We start from the raw sequence: 18,912 nt of genomic DNA on the forward strand, positions 1-18,912 counted from the left end.
CAGATTCAGTTTGCTGGGAGGAATCTCATATTCCTTGATGTGTACTACGTTCTAGGGATAGCACTAAATATACTCTCAGTCAATCAGTTGCTACGGCATTCTCCACACTTGGCAGTCACCTTTAGTTCACATCAGTGCACCATTACTGATCGGGCGACTAAGTCTACTGTTGCAGTGGGTCTTGAGGATTATGGTCTTTTCAGACTTACCGATTCTGGTGATTCTCAGGACTTAGCTATGGCTGCTCGGCGGTCTTATGTCAGCACACTTTGGCATCAACGATATGGGCACTTAAATGTGCATTATCTCTCACAGCTTGCTCGGGATGAGGTTATTCTTAGATTGCCAGAGATTCAGACTCAACAACTTGGAGTTTGTGACGCATGCTAGGCTGGGAAGCAATCTCACACCTTTCACCAGTAGCGACTCATGGCGAGCTTCTCAGGTACTTCAGCTTGTACATGCTAATATCTGTGGCCCTATGGCCACTCCTTTTGTTCTTGGGTCCAGGTATTTTTTGTTGTTTGTTGATGATTTTAATAGAAAAATGTCGGTGTATTTCCTAAACAAGAAATCAGATGCATTTCCTGTATTTGAAAAGTTTAAACCTTCAGTTGAAAAAGAGTTTGGGAAACCTATTATTGCTCTTAGATCAAACAATGTGGGGGAATTTTGTTCTAATGTTTTCTCCAACTTCTTGGATACACATGGCATCAAATGCCAGTAAACCACACCCCACACGCCACAACAGAACAATGTAGTTGATCGTCAGAATAGGACAATCACCGAGATGGCTCGATCCATGCTCGAACACAGACATGTTTCGAAGCAGTTTTGGGCTGGTAATCTATTGTAAATATCTAGTTAGCTTTCACTTTTTTAGATTTAAGTGTTAGAATAGAATATTTTTATTCTTTTTGATAGTTTCCTTATGGAAAAATTGTTTTATTATTTTGTATATATAGAGCTCTCGGTCTCTATTAATAACAAGCAAGTATTTACCAATTACTTCCGTAATAGAGACATCATTTGTCTTATTTGAATTTTGCAATTTTGATTTCCTTTTCTTTCTAGTGCATCTTAATATGGATCACTCATTTCTATGACCTCGGTCTATCTTTAACAATTGTGACTTTTTTTCATATATGGTACTTGAATATGTATAACAAATTACTAATGATGGGTCTACCTTTGAGCTTTTTGCCAATACTTTTGGAGTTCTGCTCCAAACATTCCTTTTCCAAGAATGTCAATTAACATTCTTATAGGGTTTTCTTTAAAATATCCTTGGTAAAATTCATGAAATAATCTGTGTAGAATTCTCATTTCAATATTTGATTTACTCTGACATGCCAGCTAAACCAATGCAAGCTCTTTTCCTCACCAGATTGTGCCATCAAAATCAAATCCATACATCTCAATGTTAAGATTTGATAAGTGGATTAGGAAATTTTTGAGCTTTTCAAGGCTACTTGTAGGCATCTGTTGACGACTTTACATACATCATATGCAATGCTTTGGGAACAATGTCATGGGCTTTGGGCACGCAATCTTATTCTTGGCTTGTAGGTTCTCTATGAAAACAAGATAAGATGTAGGTTATGTAGCTGGCAAAGATATCATTTCTGGTTCTTGTTAGTAGGATGAAAAGGGTATTCTTTGACACCATAGAGATTGCCAAAGTTTAGTACAGTTCATGGCAATCTCCGACATTCCTAGTTTAAATGAATTTTACAGTGAAAGCAAGACCTGCTGTTTAAAATGGTTAAAAGTGACTTTCGGTCTGTTTATTCAGACCTTTTTATATGGATCACTTTGAGTCAGGCCCAAGTCAAAGAATTATCCTAGGGAACATAGCATAAGACTAGATTTGTCTGATAAGCAGTAAGGTTCTCTTGTGGAATAACTTCAGATTAAGAATTAATCCCTGCTATATTGAATAGTTTTTCGAAGCCTTATGAGAATTTCATTACAAGCGTAACAGTTGCTATAAAGCTAGTGACCTTTAATTCTATTGAGATGGAATGGATTCTTCTTGGATTTGAATGCGTGTTAAAGACCAACTATGTTTTCGAGGAAATGGAAATTGATGTGGGCATAGAAACAGAATGATACAAGAGGCCCTGAAATCCTGTAAAAATCTGTACAAACAGTTATAAAAATCTGGAATATAAAAAATATTGATTTCCTATGGAAATGGCTGAACAACCTGGAACTGACTATGTGCCTGGAAGTGCTTGCAACTTGCAATTTTCAATTATGAAATGGAAAAATGAAGAATCCTAAGACATTTTATGCATCACATAAGGTGAATGACAAGGGGGAGTTTTAGTTGCTTTAAAAATTAGTATTATCAATGTTATAAATAATTAGATATATATTTTTTTCTTTTTGCAAGAAAACATTTTTAAGAAGAACGAAAAAGTAAATAATTTTCAGAATACCAAGAAGAATTAAGAGGTAAATACTTTTCAGAATACCAAGAAGCTACATTAGTTTTGGTGCATTATGCCACATGACTGGCAGGATGAATTGTAATAACACAAAATAGATTGAAGGAGACCACACCATTATTGCAGTAACTCAAAATTGCAAGGAACTAAGTTGTTTGAGGCTCATATGTGGTTATCTCCTTGCAGTTGGCCAGAGGATAAAAAGATATGAGCAATTTTTTACTAATGTTGAGGCTTAAGAATAATCTATTGTTCGTTTAGAGAAATTGTGCAAAGGGGCATGAATCCTGTTTGAATTTGGCAAATGTGTCATTCAAGACAATTTAAAAGAACAAAGTAATGCCCCAGCAACCAATGCAAATATCAATAGATTAATAATGACATGTAGTTCAATATATTTGTGAATGAGTGATAAGGGGACATTAGTAAAGTAGAATATAAAATTGTGGCAAATTGCCTCAATGAACGCTTAAAAATGTACTGCTGATTAATAGTGCAAAATAATCAATGCAGTGACAACATGCATCGAATGAGATATGAGATAGACAAGTAGTCATAGATGAAGGTTTTAAAATTGATGTACGAGTGAGGAAAATAAAGATGATTGAGAGCTGCTCATATGATAGCAATTTATGTTAAGAATAAAGGACAGAAATGTGAGGCACCACAAAGCGAAAGATATTGTCATAAGATGAAGGACATCGTAATAAATTCTTAAGCCTTTTTGTAATATTAGATTTGGGTGAACAAGTGTTGTGATGTGGAGTCTAATCAGACCAGGAGGTTAGTTTTTCCCCACTTTATTTAGTGCGGTTTCCCCTGAGGTTTTACTATGGGGGTTTTGGGGCAGCACCCCCAAGATGCGAGCAAGGTGCAGTGTCCCTTGTAGGGTCTTTGGGTCTTTGGGCAGAGCCCCAAGTTCACTCACTGTCGTAGAACAGGGTGCATTGCCCCCAAAAGCTTGACCGAATTTATTATTGTAAAAGGTGTCAGCTGCTATTTTTCTATTGGACGACTTATTCTAGCCCTAATTTTGGAAGCGGCATAAATCTTGTATAAAATAGCTTAGGGTTAGAGATTTTAAGATGTATGATGAGATTGTAGCTTCTTGCGGTAGTATTGAGTTGTAAGGGGTAATGGATTATAATAAGGTTGTAATTATTGGATAATAAGGATATTGGACTCCTTGTTTGGTGGACGTATCCCAGGGATTGCGTGAACCACGTAAAATATTTGTGTATTGTGTTCTCTTTTGTGCAATTTATTATTTTTTGATATTGGTTATATTTCCATGTAATTGTTATTTCTGTCTCACTAATCCTAACAACAAGCAGTGTTGGTTACCATGTCCCATGATGGAAAACATAACTCATAATATTTAGAGGTACTATTTTTCCTTAGGACTTTCAACTATTTCTTGTGACCCATCAAAGTTAAAAGTCATTGTAGAGATATATAGTGGAGGTTTCATATGATACAGGTATGACTTTGACTCTTTGTTGTTCTGTTGTTTTATTTTGAATTTGTACTTATGGCTTTTGGGATTTCATTTTTTCAAGCGTCCTTGCAGATTTTTAAGCCTAAGAACCAAATGACATGGATAACTTGAGAATGTTTGCACTTAATTGATTTAGGAGAATCTAAATATAGACACTTAGCTACGCAAAAAATTGCACCTTATTAAAGAACATTGTCTTGTTAGTGCCTAAAGTGTGATTGGAGGGAAATGGGAGATGGTGAGATGAGAAAAATTGTAAATTCGTGTATGGGTATTTTGAAGTTATGTAATGGTGGAGAAATTAGTAATGACCATGAGTGAGGTAAATTGATTTACTTTAGAAGTGACAAAAGAATTGTACAACACCGTACATTAATGGATACTATGCCATCGATGCAAGTGGAATATATAGAAAAATGGAATGGTAATCCCAAGTGGATTGAATGGTAGATACAAAAGAATCTAAAATAGAAGAGTGAATATGATAATTCTAGAGCTAGCATTAAGCTTTAGGCAATTCTTGATGGATGCGGCTACACAAGAAATTTTCTGCCAAATTGAAATAGGTGCATAAGTGAGTAGGTGGAACCTAAGAAAGGAAGATGGATGCATATAAGAGAAGACATAATCTTTGAAAAGGACCAAGTAACTATAGGTTCACAAAAAGAGGAAAATGAGGATTAAAGAATGCATACCCATGTTAGAAGCAACTGAGATGTAGACTAAGTGCATGATTGAGAGAATTGCACAAGAAACCAACATACAAAAGGGGTGAAAATGTGAGATCATAGTTAAAAATTGATTTAGAATATCAACACACAATGACATACTTCATCTATAATTTTTAAGGTCTTTTCTTATAGATGGTAGTGTATTGGCACCAATGTCTCAATTGTCTTAGCAATTCTTGCTACTACTTATTAATGGATGGTCAAACTAGGAAGTAGACTATCATATGAGGATGTTCTTATATTTTTCGAATCATTTGCATGTGGACTCTCTTGGTGATCATCCACATATAAAAACCATGCCACCAACATAAAAGCTAGTGTCTCTTAGGGGATCATTTTGATGGTATTAAGGTTATGCAAATGAATGCTTCTTGAAGATGAACAATAACACACGTTGAAAATCTTAGAATGATTAGTGGATACTGGTTGGTGATTTCATTGTTGGTATAGCATCCTAGTGATAATACCATATGTTGGACACTTGGCTATGAAGTGTGTTGTGGAACCATGGTATTGGTAGGAGTGATGTTGTGTATTAAAATTGGGTCGTAATCAACATTCTTTGCCTGAGAAGCGTGGTCTCTTAGAACCATGCTAGGTTCTCATTGGGGCGTAATTAGAATAATTACCCAAAATAAAGAGAAATTGTCATCATTATCTAGAAAAAAACAAGATTGATTAAGTTGATAAGTAAATACTAAAAGTGTTTGTTCTTATTGTTGTTGTCACTTTTATAATAGTGGTTGATGAATGATTTGGTTGTGAGTGTTTCTTTTTTGGTTATGTGGAATTTGGATGTCACCATCCATGTATGATACAATTTAGATATTACCATCCATGGTAGGTGAAGTTTAATTTGGCATGTTCTACTGATTATCAATTTTGTTGAGACTTTAAAAGAGGAATTAATTTATTGAAATGAATGGCCTCTGTTTCACAACGCTTCAATGATAAGTGAAATGGGATAGTTGGATGTAAGCCAATTTCACTTGTGGCATATATCTTTTGCAACTTTGTGGAAAGACGATAGAGGTGGGTCATTGTTTAAATTACTTGTAGGTATAGGGTGAATTGTTTTCTTGGCATTGGCTTTGTTTGAAATTATTTGTTAGAGATATTTTAGTTGTAAAAACTTTGAAAGGTTCGGCAATAGTTTTAATGACTTTCCCATGTCAACGAAATCATTAATAGGAATTATGAAGTTTAGGACAAAGGGGTAGAGGATATAAGGTTTGAATAAGATTGGCTTGGGAATTTAAATTAAATGTATTGTGAGAAGAGAAGAATATCACTGGGGGGAATTTAAGAGCAAAACTATTTGTTTAGAAAGCTTTGAGAGGAGATATGGTTGGAAATTATGACTGAGACATTGAATGAACAAATGGGAGGGCAAGATTCATATCTGATTCACTGTAATCCGTGTTTTGATTGACATAATGTGATAGGATTTAAAAAAATTATGATTTAGCTGGTGAGGCTTGATATGATGTATATTTGAAAAAATGATGGGAAGATGACCCCACTGAGGAGGGTAAGATACATGTCATGTTCACTAAAATGTATGAAGCCATTCCACTCAAAGGAAAGTAAGCAACATGTTGAGTGGATATGTGAATGGGCATTTTGCAGAGCAATAATGTCAAGCAATAAATTGAGAAAATGCATTTAATTCACATAAATAATGAAATTGGCATGGATGAAAGGGATGAGGCAAAGGGATACTTGTTGGTGCATTAATCTCTCACTTGGCTTGAGCACATGTGGAAAATTGATGGTAGGTGGAGTTAAGAAGGATAGAAAAATCCTTAATGGAAAATAGTAGGGGATTCATATGGCTGTATACACATTTGAGAATGTGAATATTCTATTCTTGAATCTGCAAGCCTTGTACTTACAATTTAAAATACTCTAATTAAGCTTCTTTTCCTCAATTAGCTATTGATAAGTGTTTATGTGAAGGCTAAGCATATCTTGGATACATTTTAGATAGGCCTGCCTCAATTGCAAATAAAAACTTAAGAGTTGGTGTGATTTTGACATTTGTGGGTCTGTACTTACTATCTAACAAAAAGTAGTGACAGATATTTGAGGAATTCAAGCAATTAAAATGGGAGGAAGAAAATGAAAATAGTGACAAGATTAAATGCCAAGATAAATAATGAGGCAAATTGCAATTTTAAGGAGATTGAACATTTTCCTACAATTATTAATGTCAAGACATAGCTACTCTATTTTTAGAGTAGAAGCAATCAAAACTTGTATATGCCTAACATATAGGAGTGTTATAAAGGTTATAGGTTTCATAGCCAAGGAAGGGCTTGGAAAGCCGTGGAGGCAACAGTTAACCTCTCAAGCAACAAAAGGTGAAAGCTTTATCATATTCGCAGTAAGCCTATCTTCATCTAGTATAGTTGTTTCAGGAAGGCTTCCCAACTGTGAATTATAAAGATGGTTCATTTATTTGGCAATTATATTTTTGATGAATGGATTTTGTCATCCCTATTCAAATTGAATTTCTGCTTTTTAATCTCTACTGCTGCCATTACATAATAATTTAAAATAGTGGCCCTCCATTGCAATTACCTTGGCATCCTATGCAAATGTGGTATTCTGTTGAAATTCTCAAGAATGCTGGCAACATGTTCTATAACCATTGTGCAAATGGACCTGTTTGTAAATTGTTTCTGAATGCAAGATACACTACAAGAGCATTCAACTGATAGACCCCACTTTTCTGTTTCAATTACAACCAATCCTTAGAGTACCATTTTGTATACCTAATTTTGTTTAGTTACAGAAATATTTTTGGTGCCATAGAATTCCACAATCACTGAAATCTTGCTGGGGATGTACTCAGCATCACTAAGGAATTCAACTAGAGACTTTTTATTTGTTTTTGGAAGACCCCAACATCTAGCTATATGGTGATCCATTTAATCATTCTTCTTAGTCACCAAATTTAAGACTTCTTGTTCCAAATGCACATTGTAGCAAATCCTGAAAGCCCATGTACAAAGGCTTGAGAATTGCTTTGTGTGCAGGGAGATGACATAATGTGGTATGCATATATAGATTTTTATGGCCCTTTGCTGCTAGCTTGATGAGCAAGGGAAACATCTTCATTACTTGTGAGAGGGACATTTAAGAAAAAACAGCAATTGGTTTTTTGGCTAAGTATTTATCTGTCAATATAGGTGTTGGCACTAGCATGAAATTTCTCTAATTTATCTGGCCTTGTTGCCGACTCGAGCTTTGATTATTGACATATCTCTTTCACCATCTTGGTGTCAATGCAAAGGAATTAAGGGCATTCTCTCTTAAGTTTTTTACATAAGCGGTTTAGCAATTGTTGGGGATAGTGGAGGACCCATTACCACACCTTTTTCTGATAATAAATAATCTCACTGAATGAGAAGAAAATATACTTCAAGCAATGTTCCACTTCCACTAAGGTAGCTTCTCTTCACCAGTAGAATATCTGATTGCGCTGATAACTTGTCCAATTATCACCTTAGTTAAAGACCTCACCACATCAAAGCTCACAAATATATCTTCCTCCTGTTTATTGTTGAGAAAATCAATAGTGCACTGAATCCCAAAAGAAGATGTGGTCCTCCCTGCAAAGGTTTAAGGTGCAATCTAATAGATGGGAGAGTTGATAGCATACTCAGTCAGCCTATTTGTGGTTACTTAAATATCAAAGGCTATTCTTATATGCAATTTACACCAGTTTAAGGGTAAGCTGAAGTGTTTTTGATAATGATGCAGTTTACAGTGCTCTTAAACTGAAGGCTTACTTTTATGAGTAAATATTTTCCATACAGGCTTGTCTTTCTCATGTTTTATGCTTTGCATCTTTTTTAAGCCACTGTTCCATAATTGTTCATGTCAAATCATCGCAGAAGTAGTGCACTTCATTTAAGCTATTTGTATCTGTTTGTAATTTTTTTTGCAGTTGACTTGTAAGTTATTTCTTCATTTGTCACATATTTGTAACTTGCTATTTATTATTAGAAGTTTCTTGTATTGTTTCTGCATGTTGTATTATGATGGAATACATCTACAAAGATGTGCTTTTGATTACTTGCAATGCCAAATTAGTCTACTGGGATATGCTTACATTTTTGTATATATTTTCATGTCAGGAATATTGGTTCTGCAACATCTGTGGAGTGCAACCTGGGCGAGGATTTGGTATATATCTAATTATCTCTTATCACCTGAGAGGGTCTTTCTCTTATTCTCTATGGTTCGCAAAATATGTTTCTTAATATTTCATGGTGTATTTTCTTCTTGTTGTATTGTCCTTGAGTAATATTCTTATCTTAACTTATACTAAGGGTTTTCTAGTAACTTCTCTTTAATTGAGGTTGACCTAAGATGCTAGAATCTGGTTCTATAACTGCTCCTTAATCTGAACAGCTATCAAGGTCTTCTGAATTTTAAATGATAATTTTTTTTTCTACATGATAGCATTTGGGATGTATTATGCATCTAAATTCTATCAAGGAATACACTTTTCTGTTTATGAGGGAATGTGTGACAGTTACTTTGTGATAATAGTGGTAGTGGAATGTCTGTTCAAGGTTCTAGGAGGGACCCATGTGACTGATCTTGTCAACAATGACCTGGCAGACTGGGTAAGGCATGGTGACATTTCAATTTGTGACATTAGTAGTAATGGAATGCGTGTTCCAGGTTCTGTTGTGAGGTTTTCACACATCGCCCCAAAATCTTGGGGACCCCCTTTTTAATCGCCTTTAGGGCCAGTGGAGAAGGTTAGATGTATTTTTCACCCGTTTTCAACTTGATTTTCCAGAGCTATCAGTTCTATCCTTAGGCCGAATAAGTTCAAAATTGATTTCAACTTGGCAGGATAAGATTGTGAATTTTGTACTTAGACGATTTCTTTTGAAAATTTGGATTTAATTGTAAATTTGAATGATTTTCAAATAAGGAAATTTTTCGTTAGACTTAGGTTCTTGGAAAATCTTATTTTTTTTTGGTGAAATAGAATTTAATTTTGTAAGATGAAGTTAAATTGCAAAATCGATTTTTACTCTAGAGGCAATTTTATTTTTTGTCATAAAATTTTAATTATTTAGCAAAATCGATTTAGAGGAAAATTGCAAAAATTGGCTTTAATAGATTAAATTTGCCTTGAAAGCTTTTGGTATTTAATGAAATTGGTAAATTAATATTAAGAAATGGCTTTTGGTTAGCCAAAATTCAACTTCAAGGATGTATTAATTAGCAAACCCTCATTAAATAGAAATTTTTAGCATCCCCAAGGCACCATTCAATTTCGTTTTGCAATTTGTGGTTAATTAGTAAATTAAAAGTGCAGTTTTCATTTTAGAAAATTAAAATTTTGGCAAAGTATTTAAAGTGGGCCACTAACTTAGCTTTAATTTTGGTTTTTTTTTTTTTTTTTTTTTTTCCCTCTATAGGACCAAGTCGGCCAGCCTGGGAGGAAGGTGAAAGCTGCTATAAAGGGAGTCCCCTCCCATTTCATTTTCATCAATTCATTTGCTCCTCATGCTTGGGCGAATTTGAAGCAAGGGCAGATTTCCAGACTTGGGCGAAATTGGTGGAAGGCAGTTTTTTGGCGATTTTTGGGCAATTTCTCCATTGCCATTGTTGGGCGATTTGTCTAAGGGCCAGATTTTTTGCGTTTTTGGGGATTTTTGCTCCACTTTGTGGGCTGCGATTTGTGCCCTAGGTGGCAGATTTTACAGATTTTGCTCCTTTGCTTGGGCGAATTTTGTGGAAGGGCAGATTTTTTTTCATGCTTAGCCGAATTTTGTGGGAGCCGAATTTTGTGAGGGCCGAAATTTGTGGAAGACAAAATTCTGATTTTCTAGAGGCGCTGCAATTTTTATATCAGATTTGGGCAATTTTGTTGGGAGAAGAGATACATATGAAAGTTTGATTTTTGCATAGAAGGCAAGTGTTGGATAAGCTTAGAGGCTTTGTTTTCTAATTTGCAAAGGGATTTGTAATTCTTTGATGTCATATCCCGGGTTCCGAAAAGTTGCTGTAAGATTATTAGTTAAGGTGAAAGTCATCATCTAGAGTTGCAAGGAGTGCTTAAGCTGACATCCATTCTTTCGCTCTTTTCTAAGAATTGCACTACTTGGTTCTTCTTGCCTTTTGGTCCACCACTCTACCATCCCGTAATAGGGCGACGAGCATGGAGGATGATAGTGCAAGTAAGAATCCCAAGCGGGCAAACGCTAAGAAAGACAAAGAGGATATGACGCCCAAAACTTCCTTCTTCTCGAAAATGAAGAAAATAACCGATACTAATATCGCTACAATGGACATGATACGGATGAGGGACAGACTAAAGGAAGGACAATCCCCCTTGGCAAAGAGGATATACAAGAGCGGAATTGTAAATGCAGCAGCTTTTCCTCCTACTTTGCCTTGTCCGGAATTGATTATGGAGTGTGCATCCAGATTTGATCTAGACAGTAAATCCATCATTTTTGGCGAATGGAAGAGAGTGTTGGCCAACATTGGCGAACAAGCAATTGAAGAGACATTTAATATTCCCCAGAGCAAGGGCATGACAGTTGTAATGGTGGATCAGGCGGCCAAATCATTTCAAGGTAACCAAGAGGCCTACTTCTCACATCTAAAGCGGAATTGGATACACGAAGGAAGGAAAGGAGTTAACAAATCAACAAGGCTTACAGTGGCAGATTTCAAGCCGGAATATGGCGATCTCATTGTTCTTCTCAGCCGGATCATGGGCCTAGCTCAAGCTATGCAATTCGAAAACTGGATGTACTTCTTCATTGATGAAATTGAAAAGGGAAAAGGAAAATTTTATTGGGCTAGGATCATAAGTGAAAATTTAGAGTTGCAACTTAGAACAGTTCAAAACCAAAGGCAATTCTACATGGGATCCTATCTGTTTTACTTAATTGCTAGATTGTATGAGAGTCCGGGACTTAGGGCCTTAGGAGAGATTGGTAATGGGCCGGGGCAATATTTGGTGCATGAATGCTATCCGCAGCTTCATTTGCACAATAACAAGGATTACAAGATGTTTTGCGATGCATTCGCCATGAAGACAGTAAGGGTATTACAAGGGGCGCCTGCTAAGAGACTTTCATCAGAAGCAGAAGCAAGGATTAAGAAGTTTGGGAGTTGGTTCATCCAATTCCCGCAATTCACATACATTAGAGTGGCAGGAAGTACAGTTTGTCCCAAGAGGCTTCCAAGATACCCGCCCGACAAGGTAGTTTTGATGGAATTGGCTAGGCAGCTTGAGCACTATGATAGAGTAATGAGGAATGAGGGGAAAACAGGCGTTTCCTTCTCAATTATAATTGGCAATGATAGTTGCCCAAATCGGGCCACCTTTGAGGCTGCGGAAAAGGAATTGGAGTGGTATCATCTAGGATGGTACAGAGCAAGGCAAGGATTCGACCCTGTTGGTCTTATCAAGGCATCTCATGGAAGCGAATTTAAGCATGTTCCCACTATAGAGGACTTTTGGGCCAATGCAAAGGATGATTTTCACGTGAGAAAGCTAGCTTTCTCGAGATTGTCGGTGAACATGATGAGAGATATCAGATGGAGAGGCCTTGATATTCCCGATCAATTGGAGGATGATCGTAGTGTGTTGAGAGAAGACTATGAGACAGTAGTTGGAACAGAGTTGAATCCAGTGGATTGGGACGATCATCAGGATCCTTCCTTGGAGGCAGTCACAAGGACAGTAGATTTGCATACCGAGTCGTGGTATAATGCCAAGTTGAGAAAGCTACAAAGACAAAAGGTTCTCCTTACTTATGAGATGATGAAACCGAAGGAAGGTCTAGTAGAATCAATCGGACAGAAGGGTGAAGGAAGTGGCCGGCAATCAGAGACAGTGAGAAATAGCAAGAAGAGGGCTTTGGAGGTAGAGAAAAGCCAAGAACGTTCGGAACCTCCAGCCAAGAGACAGCGGGCAACGCCGTCAAGGGAGAGTATAACTAAGGCTAGAAGCCAAGAGGTCAATTCGAGTGATAAAGGGGCCGCAGTGGAGGTGAGCTCTGATTCGGAATCAAGTGGCTACAGTGAAAGTACGGAGTACTCCCCTCTCTCGGAGAACCAGCAAGGAAATATGGCAGAAACTAGTAGAGAAGAAGAGGGGCCGATTGATATTGAAGAGATAAGTCAGGCGTCTAAGGCCGTTGGTGATGCTTTGTTGGTCGAACCGAATCCGGATTTGGGGAGATGCACTGCACCACTATGGTTAAGGCAAATGCTTATGCCGAGAGGCGAGGTGGTAATGGCTCACGCAGTTGATGATATCCAAGGACTAATAGAAAAGGATGATAGCGAGAACCAAAAACAGATGGCAAATACGGTGGCAAGGGTAATCAGAAGTGACAGTGATGGTCACCGAAGGGTTCAGATTGCTATACCAACAATCAATAAGGCAGCGGATGAGATTGCAGCCCAGGAGTACGAAATAGTAGAACATAATTTGGGAAGAAATACAGATGATATGGAATGTGAGGAGGTTCAGGAAGGCATAGCATCAATCAGAGAAAGATTGAGGAAGGCAAACAAAAAGATAGTAAAGTTGGAGGCCGAAAACAAATATTGGAGAGATTGCCAGCCAATCCAACAGCTGCATCAGGCAGCCCTTCCTCAAGACAGTGGGAGCAATTCAGAAGGGGTATCAGCTCAGTTACATGAAGTAAGGGGTTGGATCTATGATACAATCCAAGATGGGCGAAATTTCTTGCCCTCCTTCATCTCAACATTCCAGTCATTGGTGACTGTTAGAAACAAATTTAGATTATTTGAAGAGGAATGGAAGAATTTTCTTCCCATCAAGGATTTGGTTATTCCTAGGCTGCAGGCGTTCATTAGGCTACCGGAGGCATATTTGGAAAGAGCCCGGTTGGTTGATGAGAGAGGATTGAGCATAGTTGAATCTTGGTATGTCGCATTGACTACCAGATTCAGAACACTTGAAGAAATTCATGATGAGATTGCACAACACGGCCCAAGCGTCGACACTTCCATTTCGACCATGATGAGCGACATTGGGGTGGCGCTTGATTTTGAGGGTATTAGAGAGGAGGATGTCAGTGAGACAGGATTTGGATCGAGATTGGATGAGTTAGGAAAGGCTGCCGTCAAAAGGAAACATCTGAACACCCTTTCCTCACTCAATGCTTTTATTGGGTTTGCAAAGGAATATGAGAAGGATCACGAAAGGATACTACAAGCAGCAAACAGCGTGGCAAAGTCAGCAGAACTCCGAGCGAAGCACACACCTTGTCCTCCTATGGAAGAAGTTAACGAAAGGCTAGCTAAGTTCATTGCCTTAGCTAAAAGAACAAAAGAAAAAGGAAGAATTATATTAGAAGATCATCTTATGTAAGCCCAAGTGGCAACTTTCTCTTTCTTCTAGAATAGGACAAGTGTTTGTTTCTGATTGGCCACCATTTTGGTGCCTTCTCATTGGTTGCCACTTTTGCACTTTTTTCATTGGTCCATTGATGAGGTGGCATCTTCTCATTGGCCGATGGGGTGGCAACCCTAATTAGGGTTTTGGATCCAATCTGGATCGTCGATCTTGTTTTGATCTCTACCGTCCATTGTATTTTGGACCTCTATATAAGGCCATTGGCTCTCATTTGTAAAGAGGGGGTTGGAGAAATTGTTGCGAAAATAATACCAAAGTGCTCTCTTTTTCATTGCATGTTGACTAAGAACATTGGGTGTTATTGCATGTTTTCTACTTCCACATAGTTAAATTTTCTTTTCAAGTTGAAGCAATTTCATTTCAAGTTGTTAGAGTAAGAGTAAAATAAAATGGATAGTTGCATGGTAGCTTTGGTAGATGTTTGATAGGGGTCAACACTAGGCCACTAGCATCCTAGCGGCTGGTTGGGAGGCTTTGTGTGGTGATCTAGTTTACTTTCCTTTGAAGCGTTGCATCTATGGAGGTAGGGCCGTTGGTTAGCCTTCATTAGATTCGATCCCCGTCCATCTGCTAACCTTCCATTCTTAGGAGTAGGAGTAGTTGAGTAGCCAAAATTCATGCTTAGAAGAGGTTAGTTAGAGAAGTAAACCAAAACATCGGCATTCTCACCTTCCATCGCCATTCACCCTACATTGCCATCATCGCGCCATCAACATCATCTAGCATTCACACCGAACCACCATCTCCATTTTCTCACCAAGATCCAAATTTTTCTCAAACAAGAAAACATAAGGCCGCCTACGTGATTACCAGCAAATCACATTGATACAACTGAGCGAGTATCCAACGGTGTAAGGAACATTGGAGTTATACTCATGTCCCATGAGAGATAACTTTTCAAGAGAGGAATTGTGCATTTGATATTCTGTATCAAGCATCCAATTACTAATATGTTATGTAGTGACACAAAACTCGCATCAACAGGTTCTAGGAGGGACCCATGTGACTGGACTTGTCCACAGTGACCTGACAGACTCGGTGAGGCGGTTTAGATTCATAGAGTCAGAATTATTAATGGACTCACCTTCTATAAATGACGGATAGTATCTCATGTTTCATTTCTCTTATCTTACTTTTTTTTTGTGTGTTGCTCAAGAACTCTGGGGCAGGAGTATTTAGACGAGCTAATGTCTAAAGAAAAGCAACTATTGTTGATATTTCATTGAGGGATGATGATTGATAATTCACAAACCAAGAATATCCTTTCTTTTATTATGAGCACAAAAGCCAAAATGTTATTATTTCGTTGGACTCTGGGGATTAACATTTAAACAGAATTCTAACTCAGATTGTGCACTGAAAAGCTATAGAACTGCTGTAGAAAGCTGTTCACCCCAACAACCAAATAGATCAATACAAATTGAATGGTAATGTTTTATCAATATTCAGTGTCATGTTCTGCGATGGAGAAGATATCGATGACTAAGAAGATCGTCTTATTTATTGGGTTTAACAATTTCTATAGGAAGCCAAAGATTATAAGACAGATAAGACAGCAATCATGCACCGATCAACTAAGGATAATAATGAACAATGATGTTTACCCAAGAGAACGATTAAAACTTACCAAAATAGTATAAGCTGTGATTCGATTAGGAGTGATGATTGGTATAATGGAAAAGAAATAATGCTAAACAATGATTAATGAATAAACAACACTTAAGGCACCTGAAGCAGCGATATCTAAATAAGCAAGGAAGTGACTGTTTTTGGTTACGAAGAGGCATGGTTAAGAAGGGTTGTGACCATCTGTTAAGGAGAGAACATCCAAAAGTTGTCTTTGTTTAAGTGACATGAACATAAAGGCAAGAATATCACGATGGAGGAAAAAAATGAAGGAGAACAATTCAAGTAGCATCGGCTCTCATATAGAGTAGATGAGTCATAATATAATAATATATCAATCAATCAAGAAATAAAACAATAGAACAGATTGGTACCTATAAAAGGGAGATCAGCTTACAAATCAAAACTAAGCAATCATTTTAAAAGCAACAATGATACTCATAAGAGAGCAAACAGTATCCAGCTATTAAATATATAGATCTATCAATTTAGAGCTTACTCCATATTGCAGACCTTAATATTGTCTATTGCTACCAATCAATCACGGCAAGGTTAGTAAGGAAATGCAAGAGAGGGGAGCAGATATGAGATCACCATCTCAGTAGACCACCTGATGATAGATGTCCAGTGAGCTTGCCACTTGGGGCCAAGGGGGTAGAAAATCTACTCTTGGGCTTGGATGGAAAGATATTTGGACATCCTATTGTGAATTCCTTTCCAACCTCTATGATGGTTGATTGTTGGAGAAGTCTTAATCATCAGTGGACATGAATGAGGAGGGCTCGGACAAGCATCCCACTAGGTAGACCACGCCATGCCAAATGTCTAATTTGCCAACTAGTGATGAGTTTTTTGTGGCACTTCTCAACACAAAATAAAATGCCAAGTATTCTATTCTCCCCTGAGTAAGGAAACCTCAAATGCTAAACAATGTGTGATCAAATAAGGCGACCCCAAGGTTTTCACTTTTTCGCTGTGAACTAGCAACTTTTTGTTAGATACAACTTGAATATGATGTGATCTTTGCTTGTAATACACACAAGGGACTTAATCAACTTTGGATTTAATCAACCTTGGACTTAATCAACTCTAGACTTAAGTATTCTATCTCAATGTAGCTGGAACTCAAATACTCAATTAATTCTCAAACTTTAAATAAATCTTTTGCTTCTACTTCTATGACTAAACTTCTAATGACTTTACAGATTAGAAAGCCTAGCCTTTTATAGACCTCCCATTTACAAATGAAGGGCCCATATCAATTTGGAATCAACAAACATGTTAACCAATTAGGGTTGTTACAACTAACACTTACAAACGATTAATTTCATCGATGAGGAAATTACAAATTTTTAAAATATTGTTTCAAGGATGAACCAATGAGAAAGTATGTTGCACCATTACATTAAATTCATAGTAAATGGGGATGCGTGCCCCACCACCCCTTGTCCCACACACCAGGGACCTGGGAACTCTGTTCCCCCATTCCCAGTAGCGCCACTAGATTCCACTACCTCAACCAAGGATGGGGAGACGTCTTGGTGTTAATTATTTGCGGATTTGATTATTTATGTTCGATGTTCAATGTTCCAATTCAATGCAATTTTCAAGTATTTACTCTTTTACATATTTACAACTTATATTGCAATACATCTTTCCATAACTAGCATTTTAAGTACCATATGTATACTATATACAACCCCCCGGTCCCCGTTGCTATCCCCCCCGCTATCCCCCTGTCATCCCCAAATTAAGGCCCCTCAGTTCCCCCTTCTTGAAAACTTGTTCCCTCATCCCCTAGGGCGGTGTAACTATGATTAAATGCCTTCCACATGTACACTTGCTGATGGTTGGATGACCTTGGTCTTGCTGACATGGAATTCTTAGATTGGTTGAAAATGAGCGGATGCCAGCTCAACTTTCATATCTTGTCTCACAAAGAAGAGATATCTCTTGATACTCAACATAATCTTTTTAATGTAGAAACTTTTCCTTATACCCTAAACTTCTACTATGTTCTTGGAAGTTCTCTTTGAATATTTCCTTGTCTTGATATCTTCCTGTAGTCTTGAAACATCGTTTGCAAATTTGAATTCCATATTCTTTCCCTTTTGGTTTGTTGCGTCCATCATCTAGTAATTGATGCTTCCTTATGCTGATCTTGGAGGAAATCAAAGATTACGATAGCATTCTTTAACTTGTGAAGAATATCCCTTACTCGAGCTTGAATTGAGCTCTGCTTTGCCCACTTCCTTGAGGACTTGATCTCCCTCAAGTAAAGCAATCCTTGATAGCTCCTAAACATTGTAGTTGTATCTTTCATGTTGAAATAGTATCACTGAAGTTATAATGTCCTTCCTTCGTGGATCCTTGGATCCTTTGTTCATTTCCTTACAAGACTTGAATACTTTGAGCTAGTTCTTTTGTCCATCGCCTTGATCACCCTCATTCAATTCTTAATCTTTGCATCAAATTTGAAAAGAAAAAGACAATATCTTGGACCAAAGCCATGAATTGAAAATGAAATGCACGTTGGATTTTGAAGAACTTTAAATGGTTTGCATGAAAAACGCTTCTTCAAAGTGATCTTGTTTATTGTTGGATTGAATTCTGAATGTTGAATTGGTTTTTTATTTTAAGATTTTGAATTTAGACCCTTTGATTTGGGTTATAATTTTTGCAATCTGGAAAATTGATTTAGAAACCCTCTTGCAATGATGATGCAAGAGTATGAGTGATTTGATCCTCTGATTAATTTTGGTTGAATCTAACTTTCTTGATGAAGATGACTGCAAAATTTGTGCCAATCTTGATTTCAATCGCCTTATATTTTAATTGAATTTTGCCTCCATGATAGTAACTCTGGAAATTTATAGTTAATGTAATCTCAATTCACTTTGATCTGATTTCAAACCTTAGGCCAGGTAAATTCACCTGTTTCTTCTTGAATCTGCTTATAATTCTGGAAATTTGCCTTCATTTGAATAGACTCACCTTCTTTTGCTTGGGATTTGTCTCAAGTCTGAACTGAATTTCTCTCTTTTAATCTGATTTTACACCTGCTGCTAAGAAATTGCACTTTTGCACTTGATCTGATTTTTGATTTCACCCTCAAGGTCTGCTTGCATTTGATTCTGATTTTAATTTGCTTGGATCAGATTTGTC

The 18,912-nt window shown here is 37.2% G+C and overlaps 1 protein-coding gene across 1 annotated transcript in view; it reads left to right on the forward strand.

Annotated features, from left to right (window-relative positions):
- Positions 1-18,912, forward strand: part of LOC149547616 (uncharacterized) — a 54,408-nt gene that overhangs the window by 9,619 nt on the left and 25,877 nt on the right. The window contains exon 4 of the mRNA XM_089791721.1: positions 8,828-8,876. Coding sequence (XP_089647847.1) covers positions 8,828-8,876 — 49 coding nt within the window. The remainder of the gene's footprint in view (positions 1-8,827; positions 8,877-18,912) is intronic.

This window comes from Cupressus sempervirens, chromosome 7 (genome assembly GCF_028749045.1).
Source record: "Cupressus sempervirens isolate cs-2001-9-10 chromosome 7, ASM2874904v1, whole genome shotgun sequence".
NCBI classification, from domain to species: Eukaryota; Viridiplantae; Streptophyta; class Pinopsida; order Cupressales; family Cupressaceae; genus Cupressus; species Cupressus sempervirens.